The sequence below is a fragment of the Aspergillus luchuensis genome, chromosome 4, assembly GCF_016861625.1.
Source record: "Aspergillus luchuensis IFO 4308 DNA, chromosome 4, nearly complete sequence".
Taxonomy (NCBI): domain Eukaryota; kingdom Fungi; phylum Ascomycota; class Eurotiomycetes; order Eurotiales; family Aspergillaceae; genus Aspergillus; species Aspergillus luchuensis.
The window spans coordinates 2,224,805-2,247,640 of NC_054852.1; the positions used below are offsets into that span (position 1 = coordinate 2,224,805).

At 50.8% G+C, this 22,836-nt stretch overlaps 8 protein-coding genes across 8 annotated transcripts; 5 read left to right on the forward strand and 3 right to left on the reverse strand.

Moving 5' to 3' along the window:
* Positions 1-1,025: 1,025 nt before the first annotated feature.
* On the reverse strand, positions 1,026-2,686 carry AKAW2_40764A (SAC3/GANP domain protein; the record flags this gene model as incomplete). The annotated part of the gene is made up of 3 exons (XM_041689129.1): positions 1,026-1,242; positions 1,296-2,556; positions 2,614-2,686. The coding sequence occupies 3 exons, from the start codon at positions 2,684-2,686 to the stop codon at positions 1,026-1,028; spliced, it is 1,551 nt and encodes a 516-aa protein (XP_041542844.1).
* A 526-nt stretch (positions 2,687-3,212) lies between these two features.
* Positions 3,213-5,277, forward strand: AKAW2_40765S (ESCRT-II subunit protein VPS36; the record flags this gene model as incomplete). Its single annotated transcript, XM_041689130.1, has 3 exons — positions 3,213-3,313; positions 3,456-3,591; positions 3,643-5,277. 3 exons carry the CDS (start codon positions 3,213-3,215, stop codon positions 5,275-5,277), a joined length of 1,872 nt encoding a protein of 623 aa, XP_041542845.1.
* Positions 5,278-5,726: 449 nt separating this feature from the next.
* Positions 5,727-7,943, forward strand: AKAW2_40766S (uncharacterized protein; the record flags this gene model as incomplete). Its single annotated transcript, XM_041689131.1, has 1 exon — positions 5,727-7,943. The coding sequence occupies one exon, from the start codon at positions 5,727-5,729 to the stop codon at positions 7,941-7,943; it is 2,217 nt and encodes a 738-aa protein (XP_041542846.1).
* Positions 7,944-8,464: 521 nt separating this feature from the next.
* On the reverse strand, positions 8,465-10,172 carry AKAW2_40767A (uncharacterized protein; the record flags this gene model as incomplete). The annotated part of the gene is made up of 4 exons (XM_041689132.1): positions 8,465-9,052; positions 9,125-9,266; positions 9,345-9,651; positions 9,752-10,172. 4 exons carry the CDS (start codon positions 10,170-10,172, stop codon positions 8,465-8,467), a joined length of 1,458 nt encoding a protein of 485 aa, XP_041542847.1.
* Positions 10,173-10,891: 719 nt separating this feature from the next.
* AKAW2_40768S (uncharacterized protein) lies at positions 10,892-11,448 on the forward strand (the record flags this gene model as incomplete). Its single annotated transcript, XM_041689133.1, has 3 exons — positions 10,892-11,056; positions 11,139-11,288; positions 11,344-11,448. 3 exons carry the CDS (start codon positions 10,892-10,894, stop codon positions 11,446-11,448), a joined length of 420 nt encoding a protein of 139 aa, XP_041542848.1.
* Positions 11,449-13,859: 2,411 nt separating this feature from the next.
* On the forward strand, positions 13,860-14,171 carry AKAW2_40769S (uncharacterized protein; the record flags this gene model as incomplete). The annotated part of the gene is made up of 1 exon (XM_041689134.1): positions 13,860-14,171. The coding sequence occupies one exon, from the start codon at positions 13,860-13,862 to the stop codon at positions 14,169-14,171; it is 312 nt and encodes a 103-aa protein (XP_041542849.1).
* A 2,672-nt stretch (positions 14,172-16,843) lies between these two features.
* On the forward strand, positions 16,844-19,801 carry AKAW2_40770S (putative mucin family signaling protein Msb2; the record flags this gene model as incomplete). Its single annotated transcript, XM_041689136.1, has 1 exon — positions 16,844-19,801. One exon carries the CDS (start codon positions 16,844-16,846, stop codon positions 19,799-19,801), a length of 2,958 nt encoding a protein of 985 aa, XP_041542850.1.
* A 1,160-nt stretch (positions 19,802-20,961) lies between these two features.
* On the reverse strand, positions 20,962-22,271 carry AKAW2_40771A (mitochondrial fission process 1 family protein; the record flags this gene model as incomplete). Its single annotated transcript, XM_041689137.1, has 3 exons — positions 20,962-21,324; positions 21,392-21,935; positions 22,135-22,271. The coding sequence occupies 3 exons, from the start codon at positions 22,269-22,271 to the stop codon at positions 20,962-20,964; spliced, it is 1,044 nt and encodes a 347-aa protein (XP_041542851.1).
* Positions 22,272-22,836: the final 565 nt, after the last annotated feature.

A 22,836-nucleotide genomic window follows, 5' to 3' on the forward strand; every position in this document is an offset into this window, starting at 1 on the left:
TCACTCAGTTACCACTGTAAGTACTGAGTACTTTATGGAGAGGCCCAGAAGTACGGGTCTAGACCGGTGGGGGAGGGAAGGACTATCTACTTACTTAGGAGTGGGAGAGAGCGACTTGTCAGATTTAGTGGATTATTAACTAGCTGGGTATAGTATAGTGTCATGTATCATGTACGAGAGTAGATAGATAGATAGATAGATAGATAGATAATAGATACATACATACATACATACATAGATCATTGTTGACTTATCACTGTCGATCTTCCTCTAACGGTCGACTTACTTCTCCTTTATGTAACTTTGATCTCATCTCGCTTGCGTTGATGAGGTGCGGGGTATCAATGTGACTACTTAGTAACTGTTTTGACGTACCCCTCATTTGTGGGTCGATTGTGGTGGTAAGTACTTTCTTTGTATGTCCTGTTGGATACATAATGTTAGGGTGGATGGATGTGTCTGATGTTGAAGGGAGTGGGTTTTTATTGGCTTGAGGGTGTGTGGTAAGGTTCATGAGGGGGTGAAATTGGCGCAGTGGGCAGGATAATGAGGACCGTTTTTGTTCTTATACTACGGAGACAGACTTGTATCAGTTGACGCCGTGGTGGGTACAATGGGGCTGCTGCCCATACTTTTCGTGTTTTAGAATTGACAATGATCATTGTATTGACAGCTGCGCTACCGAAATGTTATCAAACAAACGTCAGACGCCCCTTCCCTTATACCCACTTCTGCCTTCCATCCATCGACCTTTTTTTCCTCTCTGTGCACTACCAATCCTCCTCAAGTCAAAATGGGTATATGTACTCAGATCGTAAGCGGTTAATGCAGGACGCCTCTAATGCCGGAAGCAAGGAAATAAAACGAACAGAACTCCAAGCGCCCTGAAAAACGAACAGAATAGGGGAAAGCTGGGGAGTGCTAGAAGTATCCAGAATGGTGAAAGGGGTGTCGGAAGGTGAAAGTGAAACCGCAGGTTGCAAGGAGGAATAGAAGAAAAGAAGTAAAATCGAGAGATACGGAACTTAGATCTGTCCCTTGATATCGACAATTCGGTGGGCCTCGGCCTTGGCTCCTTCGAACAGTTGGCCGGCCCTGCCACCCGTAAGCAGTCTCACCACGCCATCTTTCTCTTGGAGGAGGTCCTCCGAAGTATGGTCCAAAATGAAGCGGGCGCTCTGCTCGTCGGACTCGAAACCAAGTTCTTCAGTAATGAAACGGATGTTTACGTCAGGTTTGTACCTGTATTATCAAGGTCAGTGGCCGTCACACGTAGAGTCTGAAGAGAAACTTACGCTTTACAAATTGCTGCAAGTGCAGAAAGTCGCTCACGATCCACAAACATATCCATTAGATAAGCCCCCATATTCGGGGTGTCGAGATAAAGCTGAAAGAAACGATGATAGTTCCCAAGAGCAAGAGCGGAACGGACATCCAACGCATGTTTCACAGCAAGATCCCGTTTGTCTGCTGCAGTTAGATCGGCCAAAGCATCGTTCATGGCCGTCCAGTTGCGGGTATGGATGAAATAGAGGATACGATAGGCCTTGAACTCCGTAGGATGACCGCCAAGCTGCTGTGCATACAACGCTCGTAGTTGAGTCTGGCACTGATTATACTCACCAAGGTCACCTTTCTCTAGGGCAATTCGGGCATGGATTTCATAGACGCTGACAGTGAATTCGTTCCTGATATGCTGTACAGTCAAATCTTGACGCAGGGATTTGAACTGATCACAGATATAGCCATAGTTGTTGTCCTTTTTCCATTTCTTCTTCAGTAGGTCTAATGTTTTCATCAAGACCGGCAAGGGACGGACGGTATCCGGATTCGGTGCAGAAGTCAGGCGGAAGTAGTTCTTCTCGAGCTCCTGGCACCTTCCGACAACAGGGCCTTGGTTTGCATTGGGGGTCGGTGATGCACCGCGGGATGAGGGCGAAGATCCATGTCGTCCTTGTGCGTCCTCGAAACGTTTCCTCCGCATCTCCAGATTAGCTTTTGACTTACTTGGGTTCTTACTGTCCATCTTCTGCCGCTTGTCTGTGGAAGGATAAGTGACTCGGTCTTCAAAGGCATTCTGGTTGTTAGTTTGTCTCCATGGTGGACAGCTGCTCGCGTCTCCGTGGTACTCCACCGATTTCCTCTTCTTCGATAGGTCAACCAATGGAGTGCTGGACTTCTTCGGCGAATGTGTCCCAAATGTGGCCCAAGTCGAGACACCTGGGCTGGCGAGCACCATGTTGCGGTCGTTTTGAACCATGACCTGCGGCAGAGGCAGGGTTTCCCAGTCGATCTTATCGAGCATATTACCCTCTGCTGCCTCCGTGATGACCGACTTGAGTTTCGCCTCCATCTCACTCCGGTCGACCGTGGGAAGGCGGTTTTCAGGCGCAAAGCTGCGTTGCACATATTTGCGGACGGCTTCTGGAAATTCTACTTTTTTGCGGGTGGCGGCATCGGCAGGCGTCGTCGGGGGTGTAGTAGAAGGAACAGGGTTGGTGGCTTTGGTGGGCGCGATACTACGGCGTGCTTGCACTGGGATATAAGCTGGGGCCACTGCTGACCACGTTAGTCAAGTCTGAACAAATAACACGGGCGGGAAGAGAAGCATACCATGACCAGAGTGAATTGAGGTGGTAGCGGTGGCTGAAGCCGCAACACGCCATGGTGGGATGCCGGAGCTCATGATGAATGAAGAAACGATGATCTATTCTAAGGGCCAGTGCAAAAGGGGACAATAAAGAAATGCGAAGAGTGATGATGATCAGAAAAGAGAGGTATTAACTACGGATGATTTGGTTCGAGCCAGTCAGAACATATTCCTACACCATCAGAGCCGAGTAGGTATCACTGAATGTAAGAGAAAAATAAGGTCGGCAGGTCTGTTTCTAACGAGACAAGGGGCAAGATGATATGTAAGTTATCCACAGGGGTATGTTCTCCGGGCTTCAGGGTGAGTGAATAAGGATGATGAGCGGAGAGAGAGGGAGACTCGCTTAGTGACGCTGGATCCCACTTGACTTGTCTCGGTGGCGGAGATTTCGTCTTGGCACGGGGACAAGATACCGCCTACCCAACACAGACATATTACATCAGCACGCCGATCTGGACTGATAACGAGCAATACAACCAGCGCCAAGGCATCTCGCTTTCGTATACTCTGCCCCTCTTCACCCTTTCAATCGTGAAGAGATGCTGCTTGATCTAACTAGATGTTCTTCAAGCCTTTGGATCTGACAACTGCGCTTCGCCCCTCGCTGTTGCCCGACGAGACCTTACTCTTTGTCCAGGATGCGGTGGGGTTGTACGAAGGGTGAGTAGCCGGTTGTTACTTCACCTGCTGCATCGGTGGTCTCTCCATGCTTGGGTCTATTTCACTTCTTCTGGAACCGAGCCTTAGTGACACAGTATATATCTTCTCAATTGCTGACTGTTGATGTCTCTTGCATGATCAGAAAATATAAAATCCCCAATTATCAGAATGGCCATGCCTATTTGACCTCGCATCGTGTCTGTTATGTAGCAGTTGATGAGCCGCGGAAATACTCAGTTGGCATTGACCTCAAGGATATTGATAGAACAGAGTACCAAGTACGTGCTGGTTCAATCATGCAAACTGGCCTGAAATCTAATGTATCATAGGCAAGCTTCTGGAAGTCCTCTCCAAAGATTACGCTATACCCTAAGCCACTGAAGAACATTGACCGGTCGAAAAGCGCTGGCGCAAGTCCCTCTCGATCGCAGTCACCCCTGACCCCAAAGTCTGTGTCTCATCCTAGTGCGGGACTTCCTCCGCCCGTGAATGCGACATGGGTATGCCCTATATGCACCTTCTCCAATCCCGTGCCCTCCAATTTCGACCCATCCACCGCTACCGCGTCGACGCCGATACCTCCTTGCCTGGCATGTGGTATCAAACCCCCGCTTGCGACTATCCTTAAGGCTGCAATCACTGCTGCAACAAGTCGTGAGAGCACTGTTGCGACGCCACCAATCCCCCAACCTGGGCAAGAGTCCTCACTTGGGAATAATGGCCCCAAGAACCTAACGGTTCCACAAAATGGCGCCCAAGTGTCATGTCCACGCTGCACATTCGTCAACCATCCGTCTCTCATTGAATGTGAAATGTGTGGAGCTTCCTTGGTCTCTGCAAATATCCTCAAAGTCACCAATGGCGATCACTACCGTGCAGAATCCCCGGCCCCTGTTTTTGATCAGGGCAGTATTAAGAGCAAGCAAATTAAAGATTGCATGAAATTGTCATTCCGTGGAGGTGGCGAAAAAATATTTCTTGAAAGGTTGAAGGGCGCCTTGATCCAGCGGAAATGGCTTCTTTACAATGCTCCACCTGTGCCACAACAACCATCGCAGTCAAGCCTCGAAGCTCAAGGTTTAGCCGTGCCTGCATTAGCGAACGGCCCTGGAGCATCACAGCCTCGCTCACCGGGAGTTGGCATTGCGGGGCTTGAGCGACGAGGCCTTGAGGCTCGTAAGAACAATGAGCTCGTCATTGGCAATGCTTTCGAGGATCTTGAAGCGCTTATGGCATCGGCGAAACATATTGTTGCGCTTGCTGAGACGCTAGCCCGCGAGTCTGGGATGGCTAGTGACGAGAGCTCTGCTGAAACTAGCGCCGTCCTTTCGGAATCAGCGGCGGCGTTGGGTATGGTGACGACGAAAGATATGCTCGGGTCTGGGGCAGAGAGCCTATATCTGTCGGAGTTGTCCCGAAATTTAGCGGAATATCTAACCGATGATCGTAAGGGCGTCTTACAGAAAGAAGGGGGGATCATTAGTCTTATCGACTTATGGGCAATCTTCAACCGGTCCCGAAACGGGGTCGAGCTCGTAAGTCCTTCGGACTTTCAGAAGGCTGCGGAACTATGGGAGAAATTGAAGTTGCCAGTTCGTCTGCGTCGTTTCAAGAGTGGACTGCTCGTTGTTCAACGATACGACTGGACTGATGAGAAGACCCTTCGGCAGCTGCTAGACTGGATGGCAGAGCTCCGTCAAGTGCCACCCACGGAGCCGGTAGCCTGGGACTGGCGTCTGTTTGGACGTGCCGTGACTGCACAGGAGGCGGCACAGCGATTCAAATGGAGTGTGGGCGTTGCAGCGGAGGAGTTGGAGATGGCAGAGGATAAGGGAGTCCTTTGCAGAGAACAGGGAATTGAGGGGCTACGGTTCTGGTTTAACTATATTTCATCTGACCCAGGCCTGCAGGTAGTGGACGATCTAGGACTTGCAAAAGTTAGCATAGACAACCATGACATATAGATATGACGGGAATTTTGACTAAGAATCCCACATGATGATTCTGAGCGAGCAACTTCTACTTTGAGTTTCTGCCTGAGGCACGATTCTAGACCGACAACCCCGCGTTTGCCCCGTGATTGGCTTATCGGAGCTCTCTCCGCCTTATCAGCTGCCAACTCTCTACTCTCCCTTGCACTCCAAGTCACTCCATGCTTCGTTCATCAGTATTCTAGCTCTCTTTCCGATAAACTGATTAGCTATCTCCCTGATAAAAGTTTCTATTTTGTGGTTACTGTCCTTGTAGCGGCCCTCCTGACCCCTAATCGTCCCCTGTGATGTAACCGAAGACAGCTCAGTGGCCGTCCGAATCCGGTCTGACGTCGTGGTCGAAGAGCTTCATCCCGCCTTGCTTAGCGTCCTTCCATTCTAGCTTGTATACTTCAAACACAGTGTACTCGCGAGCCTCAACCATGATATATACAACCGCAGTTGCAAATATCAGGGCCGTCAGACGTTCCACGGCCCTGGCCAGAACTTATCCCCAAGCCATACTCTTCGCATCATCTCAACATCTGAAGTCCTCCTGCCAGCGCCGTCACATATGGCGCGGTCCGGGAGAGAGGATAAACTACGAGTATTTGGAGAAGCAGATAGATAAACACAGACGATACTGTCTTTCGAAGCTTCGTGAAAAGCCCACACGTCCGCGGAAAGCGAACGTGTACGAAAGTCAGAATCCATGGGGGTTCCGAGGTTACGGACCGGGCTATGATCGGGACAAGCCTTTTCAGTTTTACAATCGAGGAGGTATCAAGGGTGACTTTTGGGAGGCCGAAAGGTCCCGCATCAAGGAGAGAATGAACCAGATCAAGAAGGAGATTGATAAGGATCCTTACGCAGCATTGTTCGGAAGAAGGTTGCAGCCATTTAGCTCCTTTGAGAAGCTTGATAATGCCTTTACCTCCATTTGTCGTTCTTTCCTAGGTCTTGACAAGTCGGAAAGTACCATGAATACAACAGCACGCCCGAAGGCCACTACTGCAGTCTCGAAGGACTCTTCGGAATCGCCCAAGAAGCCACAATCAGACGTGAGTGGCGGGGTCCCATCTTCAGACGAGATTATATCAGAGACGGGTCGACCAGACTATGAATTCGATCCTGTTAGTGGTCGTATGATACCCAAGGATCCTGAGCAGCCGGTGGCCACAGCAAAGGGTTCTCGCGGGAACGACATTGATACATTGGCCGGGACCCAGAAGCCTCCTTCTGGGCCCACCGGCTATCTATCCCCATTCGAACGATCAGTTTCAGAACCTAAGCCGGCAACAGAAGCAGGAAACGATAGCGCAGAAGAAACATCGCAACAACGTGTTGAGGTGGCACCAGTCGCGGATGAGCCCTTTCAAACCCCTGAGGTGCAGAAATCGGATTCACCAACAGAAGTTCGCTACAAAGCTTTGGAGCCATCAATTGATACTATGAAAGACCAGAGAGATGTTTCTGAGAAACTCAGTAGTCTCTCAGAAGCGATCATGGCCGATCAACCTAAGCTTCAGGATCTCACAATGGGCAGCGGACGCGTCACCTATGATCACCTAGAAGCGCCGGTCAACAGTCGTTCGTTTGGAGATCAACCAAGCAATGAGGCTTCGATGAGATCTCTAGAGACGCCTGAAAGTCCTCTAAGTACAGCACACGAACAGGACAGGGTGCAAGCAGAGAGGAAGGAGGATTTAGACCTCCTGAATGCCAGTGATATTCGTTCCCAATACTTGGCTAGGCCTAGTATTGATCCTGAGATTGAGAAGCAGATCCGCCAATCTCTCGACGATAAGTTCGATTCATTTGTCGATCCCGCTGGTGACATTGACGCCCAGAGCGTTCGAAGCAAGTTTCAAAAGCATGAGACTGTCGGCGCCTCTGACGAGTCCGTCATGCCAGAGAAATCAGACGTTGGTGTACAACCCAATCAACAAACTGCAGAAAGTCGGGAAGCTTCACAGGTACTCCAGTCTGGAAAGCAGGAAGCTACCAAGAACTTCGATCAATCTGCTACCATTGAGCAGCCACACGTTGATACCCCACCGACCGAAACCTATCGAGTGCTTGCATATGATCCCTCGACCCTTCAAGTAAATGAAGCAGAGACAAGCTCATCTTTCCAGGCTTCAGACGAGACAATCCATCCGGCAGAGATCCTAGGTCGCCTGAATGCCCCTGCCAAGTTCCTACCCCATTTTGCAAGAATGCGTACCGATGGTTACGAAATAGTTTCAGGTGGTGGGGATATTCTTGTGTTCAAAAAATCCAGCAGTTCGGTGCATGAAAATTCCGCTCTCCCTTCCAAAGCAGCGGACAAAATTGAAGCTAGCCTCGACGGCCGAAATAGTGAAACCCTGAAACAATCTACATCACCTATTCAGCTACCACAGGAGCATTTCTCCAGCCAAGCTCCTGATCATCAGACCGAATTACCAGGCGAGACTTCACAAGCTAAGGGCTCTTCTTCGAAACGCCAATCCAGAGCTGGCCAAGCTTTGCGCAGGATGCTGTTCAGTGGCGTAGCTACCGCAGGAACATGCTACGCCATAGGTGTTGTTGTTGAATACTTCCGCACGGGAGGACAGGACGGACGGGGCATTGATGCTTTTACGGCTTTTGAGTCTGAGCGGCGTCATGGAGACTAAATTTGGATGTCTTCGCACAATTCTGTATGACTATTTGAGCTGATTTCTGCCATGACCAACGAGTATGTATTATGTAGTGCGTCTCCTCTCAGTAGTTAGAGTTACATTCATCATTGGAAACTAAGCTACGCTATCTGCTCTATTAACGCCATCTTCCCGCTATGCTATGGGTACATCAATTTGGTATGAGCAAAAGACGAGAAAGAGAAACGAAGGCAGAGAGCCAGCAAAGGCAATACAAAAGCAAAGTAAATGCAAAGCAAAGTGCCAGCAAAGTGCAAGCAAAGTGCAAGCAAAGGCTAAGCGGAGACCAAGCAAACGCGAAGCAAAAAGCTAGCAAAAGACAAGCAAAGGCAAATCTAAGCAAAGCCAAGTCGAAGCAAAGTGCAAGCCTTAAAGAAAGAAAGAGAGTACCGAAAAGAAAAAGTTAAGACGAGAGATTGAACAACGTCCCCGTCCCCCACGCCTATCGCACTGGCAGCGCAAAAACCACCACCACCACCACCCATTCCTCACCCCTCTCAGCGCCTAGCCGCAGACGACGACGACGACTCCACAGGCTGCGACTCCACCTCCTCCAGCGGAAACTTCTCAAACATATTCTGCATAACACCACACTTAGCGCGGCCGCCCATCAAATAACGATTGAGGCCAGCCAACAGCTTCAACGCGGCATGCCAATCGGTCTTTTTCCAGAGATCATATTCCTTGCTAGCGAGCACGCGGAACACGGGGGCGTCATCTTCGTCCGGAGCCTCGGTTCTCTCCTCTTTGAGAGTGTGGAGCCAATCGAGTTGATCAATATCGTGCTCGAGATCTTGCTCGGTGTAGCGGCGAGTGGCGTCTCCGGCGCGGAAAGTGTGCAGTTCGGTGTTGGAATTGTCGACGGGCTTGTACTTCTTGCAGTAGATGCGTGAGATCTTGGAACTGGGGAATATGGCGCGTTGCACGTGGAGTCTGCTGCCGTGGAGGTTGATTAGGAAGACTTCTTGGTCCGGGAGGTGGTGGCGGTGGATGTGCATGTGGTGCAGGTTGGTTAGGAGTTGGCCGAGGTGGAGTTGGAAGTTTTGGGAGAGGGTTTTGTGGAGGGGTTGGTTGTCGGTGAGGGTCTGTGGTGGTGGTAGTGTTAGTGGGGTTGGGTTGGTGTTTGGGGGGAGGTTGGATAGGAGGGTAGACTATACAGTTGTCATTGGCAGGACGGTGCGTGCGTACATAGCATCGGGATAATAATCAACGACGACGCGGCCGGAGGTACAGGGTCCGTCTTGACGTTTCTCCTTATATCCGGTCCAATATTCGAGATATTCTCCCATGACTTTTGGACTGGTTGGATGGGAGGTGATGGGGTTAGTGTATATCGTTGCTGGTGTAGGGTCTGTTAGGGTTGATGTTGTTACGTACTAGAGGTGGAACCAAAGCATAGGCTTTGAAGTCGGGTGCATGACATCCACGTTGAAGAACAGCTCGGATATGAGAGCATGAAGTACGTTGTCTTGGTTGTAACGTGCTTGTCTGAATTCAAGATTGGTTGGACAGGTTGCAGCACTGCCTGCCTCGTCCTCGAAGAGACCTTTATCCCACTGAGGAGAATTCTTGAGGTTACGGAAGACGTCGAAGAAAATGGTCTCGAGGGTAGGCCATCTATTCTGATTGACTCGACGTCCATTTCTGGCGATGCGGAAGATCCAGACAGCGCGGTGGACGATCTCTAGTAGTATTTGAATTAGCTTTGCTCCTTCGGAGTTGGTTTACCTATGTGACATGATATGGATAGTATTGAATGCGCTTGGATGGGTATATATACTCACTATCTTTGTCTGCTCTTTTGAGGTACCGCAGCGGCACGATATCTTCGTCAGGACGGCTTAAATAAACCCTGGCCTTCATGCCGTGGACTTGGATATCAACGGACTTTGTCTCAGAGATCTCCGGGATCGTTTCCATGACTCTGAAGGCTGGCCATCTGATGTATTCAGTATCGTTAAGCTCCGCGGCAGCTCTTTCTGCAGCTGCTTCTGCTCGCTCCTCTTCAATCATCTTTTTCGCAGCTTTCAGCTTCGCGAGATCCCTCCTAGCTTTGGAGAGTCTGAGACGCGCCGCGGCTTCGGCCACCTTCTTCCGCATACCCCGGGGATCCATGATCTCTGGGTGTTTCACGAATGCAGAGAAGGGATATGAGGATGATGAGAAGGATAGGGACGTGTCTGCATCTTGCAGCACAGAGTGCATTCAAAAGATGAGCTGTGGACGTGTTCAATCGTCGTGGCAAAGGCCATCTTGTGTTAGGAGAGTGAATCTGCGTGCACCGTTTGTGATATCTGCTAATGCGGAGACATCTGGCGGAGACTGATCCGTTTATGATGTTTGAAGATGAGGAAGTTCGTGGTTGCGTTGTATGGATACTGTGAATGTGACGTTGGAATGCAGCTGGAGGAGAGTGTCATTGTGTTAGATTTACAGAAGTGAACTATATTAATGAGGTTCTCGCTAAATGGTGGTTGCGTGATGTGTTTCAGAGCACGAAATCTAGGGTTGTGGTGTTGAGCAACATTGGCGGTTGTGAGGAAGATATATAGTTGTGGCACGGTTATCGGTTGGTCTAATCGTTTGGTACTGCCAGATCTATTAACAACTCTTCCCAACTTAATTCGTATGTCTCAATGTTATTCATAGTATCAAAAACTCAAGAGTCTACACCCAAATATCTGCCATTGTCATAAGGTACCATCTCTGTGGTGTGCATGATCTCCTCATTATCGCCAGCATTCTTAGTCACATCTCGGTGGGTCACCACTCATGATAAGCGCGACTCCTCCAACTTCCCCGCTTATCATCAACCTTCGCCCTTCCCCAGGTATATATTCTGAAGCATTACTGCCTTTCGAGGAAACAATATAGGTTGTTTCAACTGCCAGAAAGAGGAAACTATAGCATCTACAATATTCACGATGTCCAAAGCAACCAGAATCCCCATCCGCACCCAAAAGGCCCCTCTCCCACCGCCATTCCTCTCCCAGGGCATCGTCGTCGGCGACATGGTCTACTGCTCTGGGCAGGTGGGCGTAAACCCTGCTACAGGCAAGATGGTTGAGGGATCAATTCAAGCAAGAACGGTACTTCTTTCATTCCTACATAACCCAAATAAATATCCCTAACCAAGGGTGTGCCTAAAGCTACTCAGCTAACGAGGTCCAGAAACAAATCCTCAACAACCTGAGTGCCGTCCTTGAAGCAGGCGGCTCTAGTCTCCAGGATGCCGTGAAAGTCAACATATTCCTGGCTGATATGAATGACTTTGCCGCTGTCAATGAAGTCTATAGTTCCTTTTTCGCGGATCCGAAACCGGTGCGTTTCGCCTGATTGCCCCTGGGCAGAGTCACATACTTACTGATAAACCTAGGCTCGTACATGCGTTGCGGTCAAGACATTGCCAATGGGGACTGATGTGGAGATTGAGTGTGCTGGGGTGGTGAGCAGTGTGCCAAGTCGAGGGTCTCGTCTGTGAGCAGCAAGCAATGATGCGAATTCCTGGATATGAATGTGATGCTATGCGAGTACATAACTGGACAAATGCAGACAAACACTGCTTATGTGCATATACTCTGCATCTCGGCTGGGGGCAACGGATAGACTGGCGAGCCTGGTGTGAATAGCCTATGCGTCGACAAGTCCGATTTCTAATGTTAGCAATCCGAATGCCAACGGTGACTTTATGCATGGATTCGAGCGGCAGCTGGGCTTAGTTATGTCTAATGCGACACCGGCTGTCGGATGCAGCTCAGATGGCTGATGCGAGAAGATCATTCGTGCCATTTACTCCGTCCTCCGTGCTCTATGCTGGGTCTTCTATCGTAGCTAAGCGAACCATTGTGTCTCAGATCGGCTGGGTCGGTAAAAGCACAGATTCAGCTCGAACGGGTCATGGGTCAAATAAGAAGAACTGATCCGCTATTATTAGCATAGTTCTCCATCTCCGAGTGGCCTTTCGTATAAGTTGGTACGAAGCTGAATTATAAAGATTTGCAGTTGGAACAGTTCAGGGATAGTCCACTGCAACTACTGAACTGATCGACCTTTTTCAGGCTCTGATCCGAACATCGTGACTGTCTCCAGGATTGGATCTGCTGGAGATGGAGGGAATCGCTGGCCTCAAAATGGGCGAGGCTAGTCCGCATGGGGGCAATGCACGCGCCAAGAGCCGACCACCGACCAATGGAACCAAGGGCCACGGTGGGGCAGCAGTCAGGAACAGGCTTAGTGCCTGCTTGAAGTAATTTCCCAGTCCTTGGAACGTTGGCAACTTTTGTCCATGGTTCATTAGATTCAGGGTCATATCCCCCGTCCCAGGAACTGGTCGCATTTAGCATATGATATAATGGTATCAGGATAGAGATATGTGTGATGGGCCTAGCGGTATAGGTCCTCAAGATACAATGGCCTAGTGAAAATGGTCAGTGAGTGGTCTTACGTCCGTCCAAGGCTTAGACTCGAAGACGCTCTTTGAATGGACTCAGCCTACAAGATTAAAATAGCAACGCGAACAATGGTGCCACTGCCGGACGAAGTTCCGTGGGTGCTACGACTCATCTAGCTTTCTTAGTAGTATCACCAAATGTCCACCGTCTCTAGTCAACTCAGGCGAACGACGATCTAATTCCTAAGTATTACAGAGGAACCCATCTGGATTTGGGTCTTAATCGAAGCTTTGACTTTCCCGATCTGCATATGCTGCTGAAGCAGTTCTGACCGTCAGCCTTCTAGAGTCGCACATCGCCCTAGGCCATGCTCTTCGTGAGATCCAACACTCGAAGAAGCAATGACCATGGGGGCGCTCCTGCAAATCCTTTCTGACTGTGCTGGCCTTGGGTACCAAGAGTCTCAGCCAATACGCGATCTGTGGAATTTTGTACGATTCTGTTCGTGGCAATTCTGAGACCGAAGGGATGGAAAGAGCCATTGTTTCAGCCCTGACGGCGGCCCCCCCAGCAGGGGCTGTGAGTGACTCTCCTGCATTTCTGACATTCCAATCATGTCAGGGAGAAAAAGATCGATGATTGCCGCGCTGTCAAAAAGCACCAGCACCGACTGGCGGGTTAGAAGAAGAAGATAGTACGTACAACTCTTATTTTCCCTGCGTGTGACGGTTGGCGCCGCTGGGCATGCACGTGGTGTAAGACATGAACATGCCTTCCATCGTCTTCCTCGCCCAGCGTTAACCGGGCCGGGTCTTGCTGGAGTCTGAGCAGGCCCCTCCTCCCATCCTTCGTGAGTAGGCTAAGAAATTAGCCCAGGACTAACGGAATGGAGCACGTTCTCGAAAGGCCCTGAGGTCAATAGTGACCGCCACTAGCTTCTGAATGGAAGAGGATGGTCTTGAAGGCAGCAACTAGAATTTCGTAAAGATGCAGTGCTACCAGCATATTAGCACACCACATACCCATGTCATGGAGCTTTACAGGTATCTCATATTGAATATAGTAAGGCCTGTTGCATACCGGTAGAATGGATGGGACGGGTGCGCATACGTAGTGGCTCCGTACGAGGCACGGATGGTATTGGATGCTTTGGGGTTAAGAAGGGATGGTGAGACAGCCGGGGGTGGATGGCCATCATTGTGACTGACTCAACCCGGCGGGCGGGAGGGGAAGGGGCATCAATAATCTTACTTTTTTTATTTTATTTTCTTGGATTTTATTTTCTTTGCTGGTGGTTGTAATGTTAGGAAGAGAGGAAAGAAACGCTGCTTTCCTTCTCAAGGAGGAGGAAATGCACCCGACCGCATTATCTTGGCTGGCAGGTGCATAACCCCATGCTTATCACATTCCTCCGATCCAAGTTACGAAAAAATAAAAATCCCTTTTGCTCGCCTGTTCGAACCGAACCAAGCCATGCGATTTTCTCTCTCTTTCTCTCTTGATGATCCTTGCCTGGAGTTGTTTTTGCCCTGTTGCCAGCCCGTCGAGCAGGCTGCAGCAACTTGTGTTGCCCGTATCACCACGCACCGGGGCTATCCCCACATCCATCCAGGAACCACCCACACTAAAACGACGCCGTCAGTCTAGGCCTTGTGGTGGTCCGAACCTTGACGGAATTATGCCCTTTGCAGAAGAGGCTGGCGTGCGAGGCGGGAATTACGATGCGCGCCGTACCACTGCTGATCGGCAATTGTCCCTGGCCACTTTCACCGGCCACTTTACGCTGTGCTACCTGTCCAGTATGTATCCTTGAGTCCTTCGTGACATGCCTGAAATTTGAGGATCCCATTTCAAGTTTAAGCATCAATCTTCCCCCATTCCTTAGACCGCGATCATTATCTCCCCATACGAGCCGACTTTGATGGTTTAATTTCCTTACCATATTTCCCTGCGACATCCCGGAATGATTGGACACTTTGTCAACATGGCCACCAATCATTCTCTGGCTCCGTGAGGTAGTGCAACTGCCGGGCTGTGTCCTCTTCCTGATTCTATGCACCTTCTGCATGCTGCGGCATCAACCCAGCCTCGAGCAAACTGCCAGGGCATATGACAGCCCGCAGCCTACAGTATACCCTGCCTTGTTCTGCTCTACACTGCACACAAAGTGCGCGGAGGAGTTCCCGATCTGTGAAGAGGAGATACCTGATTGACACCTTGTGCTCCATATCTGTTCGGTTGACGAGACCCTAGTATGTCGATCGAAATACACCATGCTACCCCTCTTTCAACGTCTAGACTCCCAAAGAAAGAGTTCTGTCCACTGCATATCATGCGATCTATGGCCTGAACCACTCGGGGTGAGGGTGTTCTCAATAGTTCCAGCGGTAGCGAGCTCGGAGTTGGTCTTGATGTGCGCCGTTGTAGATAGATACTGCACTATAGACGGAGTGCGGCCATGGTCAGTACCCAAATAAGCTCTCTTCTCCGTATACTATTGATCGTTTGGCATCTAGTGTACCTTTTGATGGGGGGATTCAACCAGGACGGCATGCGTACATGCCTTCTCCATTGGGACGTTCCTCCGGCCAGACACGCACATACTGTCCGTTCACACTATCCATTCATTCATTCATTCGGCCATTAGTAAATACACTCATACATATTAGCCGGGATGTAATGATTGTAGTGCATGAGGTGTAGGCAGAGAGTCCAGAACCTGTGACACGCAACGACAGCAACGACAGCAACTCCAGTATAAAATGGCGAAGACCTAGAACATGCTCAACCCCAGGTTGTTGCGGGCATTTGTCGTCAGTGAGTGAGCAAATGTGCAATTGGGCTAATGAGGATGCGAGGTGAAGATACGGCAACCAAGGTACAATACCGTACGGCAAGAGGTGGGACGAAGTGGAAGGGGGGCCCACCTCTACCCGGTGCGTGTGGTTTATGGCCTTGTCATGGGGTGGTTGGCATTGTAGCCACGGCCTTTTCCTTTGCTTTTCCCGCGTGCTTCCTGCCTTTTTCCCCCTTCTGCTTTGGTGTGCCTCGTTTTTCCCCTGCCGTGCCTTTTTCCCTTCCTTCCCTCCTCCCCCCCCCTTTTTTCCAGTGGTACCAAACCACAACTCCCACAGCCCAACCCGGAAATCCAAGTGGTGGTGGTAAGAGCTAAGTAAAGTAAAGTAAAGTCAAAAAGTAAAAGCCGGGCCCCAAAATAATCAAATCTACCAAAAAAAGGCGATGACACGGACCGGCAAACCAACTAAGCCAAACTAATCCAAACCGCCAGCCAGAAGTAATCTCCCCTTCCCTCTCACTCTCCTTTCATTCATTTTAGTGCTGTTGTTATTATTACTGTTCCTAATTACTACCACCATTTTTTTGATTTTGATTTTTCCCGTCCTTCCTTTGGTATTATTATTATTGTTCTTCTGCTTCTTCACTTTGCATCGCCTATCTTTTTCATTCTTTACTACCATCCTTTCCCTCCTCCTCCTCCTCTCTCTTCCTCTCTCTTTCCCCCCTCTTCGCCCCGTTTTTGCTTCGCCAGCGCCGGTGCTTCGTTGACGTAGCCCACCTGCGAACACCTTTTCTACGTCAACGAGCCGTTGGGACTTGCCAATTCATCCTCAGCCTTTCTCTCCTTGCATCCCATCCCCCTCCCACGGTCGCGCGCCCTCTTCAGGTACTACCACCACCTCCAACCGCCGTTCACCATAACAACCCACCCCCCTCCTCCACTACCATTACCACCTCCACCTTTCCCCCTCTCCACGGCCGTTTTTCTCACTTAACATCCCTTTCTTAGATCTTGTCGCTCGCTCCTTACCGCCTCTACACTCGTTATTGTTTTGTTTGCTGGTAGTTTTCGTGAGGGGTTACTGTTGGTTTCTCATCGACCACACCCCCTGCCGCTCTTTGAACCCGCTTTGTTTATACCGAACTCCCGCCGTTGGTGCGCGCACATCCATCCGTCAGCTGTCAGTGCACTACTAGAGCTTGTCGCTATCGATATTTTTGATTCGGAGATTTTTTTTGGTGATATAGTTTTGTGATATCTGCAAACTTTCTGGTTGTTGTTCGACTCAATATACCAGGAAGCTTACCGACCGTTGTCATCGCATCCCCAGCCGTCGACCGATTCGGGATATCGCCATCGCTCGCGCCATCCTTCGATTCAGATAGGTTCGCTTCAAGTGGTTCAAATCGTGGAGAGGTGGATATACGAAAACGCCGGGAATAGGACATCTATATAGCCCGGGGGTTAGACTATTCGAATTTCCAACCACCGACCCCATGCATCAGCAATCTCAACGACTGGCTTTGATCCTTGACGTTTGAATACTCCGTGCCTTGGGATATTTGGTTTTGGAGGTTCCCATCTGAGCCTTCGCTCTGTCCATTCATTTCAGAATTGTTACGGTCTTTTCGACCACCTGACCACTCTTTATCGCCTGCTATTGTTACCCAACCATTCGAATCAATATGATTGCGCCCACGACTTCGTTGTTGGCCGCGTTCCTGTCCTTGGGCGGCCTCGAGCTCGTCGCAGCCCGGGAGGCAGGACAGGTCCGGGACTTGGGAGCGCGTGAGGTTAGCTCCGCCGTTCCTGGTTCCTCCCAGCCCGTTACGCCTGTCGAGTTGACAACCAGGTCCGAAACGAGCACGCATGATTCAGCGCCCACCTCGGACAATGAACAAACAAGCCCGATCGTTGACCCTTCACCTGCTGTTATCGTTGTTCCTGTAACCATTTCCGTGGACGCCAATGGTGTTACGCATACTATCGTGGGCACGGCACCCAACGTTCCCGGTGCTTCAACGACAACTAGCTCTACCCTTGAGCGTGCAGAGAGTACCCCGGCGGCAGCTGCTGCTACTTCGACGGCGAGCGCGACAACATCCGACAAGGATTCAACTACCAGTGACTCGGAAAAGCAGAAGTCTACCTCCGAATCCGAGAAGCACACTTCCGCGTCTGAATCGTCAGCGAAACCAGAGGCAGCTTCTTCGTCAGCAGCAGCAACGACGGCAGAGACAGCTTCTTCGTCGGCCGCAGCGGCCGCAGCAGCAGCTACTACATCTAGCCAGAGTTCGTTGGCTGACTCCTGGGAGAGCTTCATTTCAAGTATCTTGGGGTCCTCTACCAGCACCAGCGCAACCTCCACGGCCAGCACTACCGCATCGCCAGCCGAGTCCAGCTCTGCAACCCCCGCTCCCGCTTCAAGCTCTGCTGGCGTCATTGTAGATGTCACGTCAAGCAAGAGTTCTACAAGCGATAGCTCGACGACTTCGGAGAGTTCTACGGCTAAGGATTCCACCACTCAAAGCTCATCCAGCCCAGCATCCTCGACCCCTGCTTCCACTACGGAGTCTTCGGCCGAGGCTTCGCAGTCGGAATCTGCCACTCCTAGCTCGAAGGCAGAGACTTCGAGTCAGCTTATCACTAGCCAGAGCGCATCTGCCCAGAGTTCTTCCGCTCAGGTCCCTCTGGCTGAGTCTACTTCGAAGTCCGAGTCTTCAACCCAGAGCTCCTCGAGTCAGGTCACATCTGTTCAGGCCACCTCGTCAGGCGCAGCCTCTCAGACTACTGGGTCAGCATCCTCGAGCCTCATCCCGTCTGCATCTGAAGACGTGACCTCTTCTTCTTCCACCCCCTCATCATCAGGAGGTGTCCTCGGCTTCCTCTCGGACCTCTTCCCTACTACCACCACTTCCAGCGGATCTGCCTCTGCTACTAGCAAGAGTGCAAGCGAGTCTGCCGACTCCAGTGCTTTCCCTCTGAGCCTCCCTACCATCTCCGTTAGTGTTCCTGTGGTTACGCCTGCCTCATCTTCTGGATCGGTCAATATTGTTTCTGCCCTACTTGGCACATCCTCAGGCGCTTCCTTGGAACCTTCGGCTATTAGTCTGGGTATCTCGGCCACTTCGACGGCTCTTATTCCCGGGGCTTCCAGCGGAACCCAGAGCTCCTCAGCGGGAGCCTCGACTCCTATCATCAGTGGTGGCATTGTCATCATGCCCACTTCGACTGAATCTGCTTCTGCTTCCGTCTCAGGATCTGCCTCGACGGGTCTTTTTGGAACCACTTCTGAATCAGCATCTTCTTCATTGGCTTCTGGATCCGCCTCTGGATCTGCAGGCGTCATTCCTACATCGGTGTCTGGGTCTGTATCTGGATCTGCGGGACTGTTCCCTACGTCGGCGTCTGGATCCGTTTCGGGATCTGCAGGTGTTATTCCTACATCGGCTCCTGGCTCTGCATCTGGATCTGTGTCGGGATCTGCTTCTGGATCCGTTTCCGGCTCTGCCATTGGCACCAGCTCTGCATCCAAGTTTACCTCCATTTCTGGCCCTGCCTCTTCAATACCCTTGATCACATCCACCAAGGAGTCCTCGGGTCTGGTATCTGCGACGCCTTCCTATGCCCCGTCCACTACCAGCAAGGAAACGCCCACGCCTATCGCACAACCAACCACGACGACCACCTCGGCCGCTGAGACGACTGTAGCCCCCAAACCGACCACAACCACCTCCGATTCTGACAACTACCTGCCGTCAAGCATTCTCGTGGTTGAGCCCACGACTACTACGTCACTGAGCACGGGCACAGCTACCCATTCGAGTACCAGCACTGCTGCTCCTCAGCTTCCTGGATCGATCTCTCCTTCTGGTGGTCTTCCCGAACAGCCGGCCAACGATACCTTGGTCCAAATCGGATTCAATGGCAAACTGCGCTGGAGCTTTGTGGCCACAACGCCCTTGTCTTCCTCCCAGATCTTCATGTATGTTCCCGAGGGTATGGGCTACGCGTTGCAGCTCAATGACTCTGACGTGGTCATGTACGACCTCCAACCCTACGACAACTCGGCAAGCACTGGCTACATTGCTACCGTTGCGCTGATGTATATCCCTTCGGATGACGTTGACACCCTGAGGAAGATGCTCCACAACCCCATTTCGAGGCTCTACGAGCAGCCCAACGAGACGGTCAAGACATTGATGGCCATGATCGACCCTTCCATCCCTCTTCTGGTGGGCGAGTCGGGTTCTTCCAGTGGCAGCTCGTCCAACAGCGGTGGATCGGGTAGCAGCAGCAGCAACGGCGATGGCAGTGACGGTGGCTACGACCAAAGCGATGCTGGTACCAGCTCATCTGGAACCACCAAGGCTAGTGCCGTTGGTATCGGATGTGGTGCTGTGGCCGGTGCTGCAGCATATGGTGCTGGTATGTTCTGGGTTGCGCGTCGGTACCGGAAGAAGCGCCAGTTGCACCAGCGCTCCCCCTCGAGCGTCGACCAGATGAGCGAAGGCCGCGGCGCTGGGTCCGTCTTCGGCGCAGGTGGCCGTCTCTCCCGCAACAGCCAGAACAGCCGGGGCACTGGCCGCACCCAGATGATCAGCGCGCCGGTGATGGCCGAGAACTCGCTCGGCTGGAACTAAGCCCATCAGTATTTCTCCTATAAACCATGGATCGTGTACTTTGTTCAATACTAGACAGGGCCAAAATATAAGCCGAAGCCATGACGCAACGCTCTAGAGAGGTTGTTGGGGGCGTTGGGCCCCTAATCTGTGTGGAATACATACCAAGCGTTGTTGATGTTGCCATTTGTTCCCAACTGTATTCACATTTTATCTTGATATGCCATCGTGTCCTCATTTCCCTGGCATTTGTTTGATTATATCCTTTTTTCTTTTTCTTTTCTACTCTTCTTATTCCCCACACGTTTTGTGCCATTTTCCACTACCTTTTTCATCCATACCATTCTTACTCTCCTTATGGTGACACAGAAAAAAAGACCTGCCACCGCAATCACTTTATTACTCTTCTATCCCATTTTCTATATTTTCTTTCCATCCTCTCCCTATGATCATCCATCTTCCCTCAGGCATGGATCCTACCTATTCCTCCTGACTGAACTCACCCCCTCCCCTACGCTTTTCTTTAATGATTGGGTGGTAGGTATCTGCTGTGACGAGTGAACGCCGTGCTATACTCTCCTACCCCGCGTTTTGTTTATCTACCTCTTTGTCCGTCCTTTTTTTATCTCGCTATGTGTACAGATGTATATTTCTCTTTTTTATTTTATCAAAGTAGATCAAGATGCAAGCATGCAAAGCTAGCTATTTAGCTTAGCCCAGCTAGTTGGATTAAATCTGACTTGGTTGGGTTGGGCTGAAGGAAAATGTTCAAATGTGGTTGATTCTTTTGTAGAGACGTAGGATGTAGTTTGATGGTTTGAGGTCTGCAGGTATTTTTGAAAACAGGTACCTTGGTAGGAATTGTTTCTGTTGATAAGGCAAATGCGGAGGACCATTGAGTAGCAAGTGATGCGTTTGACCTGGCCCTTGAATGATGTGGTTCGTGATGACTGATGATGTTTGGCTGAAAGGAGAGCAGAAAAAACGCTAAGAGACAATTATGTACAGTACAAAAATGCAGCGGAGAGAGAGGCGAATGATATAATAAAATCAGAACCATTTCATCCATCCATCCATCCCTCCATTGCCAATGACATAAGAAAATCCCGGGCAAGAGAAAAAAACAGAGTTCAAATGAAGAGATACTGGGGCGAAAATGTAGGAAGGGATCAATCACTCAATCACTCTTTCTTTTCTTTCGAATTCGACCCGAAACCCAACAACGCCAACGGACCCCTCTCGCCGCGCTGTTCACGCTCCTGCATGCGCTGCTCCTTCGCTCGACGGCGTTCCTCCTTATACTTCTCCCAGGAGACGTTCGCATCGTAGCCCATGACCTCGCCATTATTCTTCTCAGCCTGGGCCCGGAGGAAATGGCTGAGGGAGGTCTCCTCGTCATGAGGCGTCCTCACGGCCTGAGGCAACGGACGGACGGCATCTTCACCGGCATAGGCACGAAGTCCGGTATGGAAGGCCCATTCGACGGCCTCTTCGACGGGTTTGTCGAATAGGTATGGGAGGAAAGGCACGACGGAGAGACCGAGCTAGTAAGTAGTTATTGCCCTTGTCAGCGGAATAATTCTATACCGCAATTGGAGAAAACAGACTCACCCCGATAGGCGCCCAAGTACGGAAAAAGACACTCCGGGAGTTCTTCAGCATGCGCCCAGAGTACTTGACCACGGAGTGGATGGTAAAGGCCGGAAGACCCATACTGGCGATACCTTGGAACACGGCGCGCTGGGCCATAACCGTGCGGTAGTCCTCAGCCAGGGGAACGTGAGTCGTGGGCCATGGCATCAGCGTATCGCTGCTGCTACTGCCTGTTAAAGAGCCGGCGATGTTGCCGGTTACCATGCCCTTGGCGACTTGCTCGTGGGTAAGGTCGCTGGCATCTTTGTAGGCCTCGCAGGGAGGCGCTAGGACGCGGCGATTGCGGAGGTAGGCTTTGTAGCCTTCGTGGGCGACATCGCCGATTAGATAGGTCCAGGAAATGCCGTAGGCGGATCGCACTAGCCAGGGGTGCGCCACGGGGCGAAAGGATTCGCCTATGTCGGAGGTGTAGGCGACGTAGCGGTGGGCGGAGAGTAAGACGGTGCGGAGTCGGTTGGCGTATCCGGCGTAGCGGTAGGGGGTTTCGGTGGAGTCTACGGAGCTGGAGTTGATGGTATTTGGTTAGTTATGCCATGGGGAATTAGTTGGGGATGGTGGTGTGGGTGAGAGAGTTGCTTTTTTGGTGGTTTTCTTGCGGGGATCGGAAAATGCGGGGAGACAACGCGGAGATGGAAAGAGTGCCTTTCTTTCCTCCCGACACATCGACACTAAAGTTGGGAAAGGGAAAGTGTCACGCTTACTATGAGGAATAAATGTCATCATAAAAACTGTCATCGTTGTCGGCTAGTTTTTGCAAATGTGAAGGGAGCTTCTTGCGAGGAATGGGCTGTTGTTGGGCCGCTTCGGGCGTGTCGTCGTGATGCTTTCCCCAGAACATGATGAGGATGATGGGATAAAATGCGATGGGTTGGAATAATGAGAAGCGCTTGACTGAGAGGTGAGAAAAAAGGGAAGAGAGAAGAAGGAATGAATTTCTAGCAGACTGGAAAAAATGTGGAAGGGAGTTTGAAGCGAGGAATGGAGATTAGTAGTAAGTAGTAGATCAAGGGGGAAGAAGAAGAAGAAGCAAGAGATGGTGACTTCAAATCCAGACAGCTAGAAAGTCAACAGGAGCTCCAGCAAATCCAGGGCCGAAAGAAACCATGGACTGGCAGCATCTTATAGCATCGGCGATTCGCTGCAAGAATAACCGCCAGCAGTAACCGACCAGCAGCAGCTCTCAGCTCATAGCCGGGGCAAATCTCCACGTCTCGTCCAGGGATGATTTCACTTCCCCCGAGGTTCGGATGGGGGGAGCTTCTACCAACTATAAACTAAGTTTACTGGAGAGAGCTGTGATGACACCGCCACATACTATGATAGTTGAGCAGGTTGGTGGATAAATTAGCCTCTACGGTGTACAAAGTCCTCGGTGGCCAGACGTTGGCTGTAGCTTTTGTATT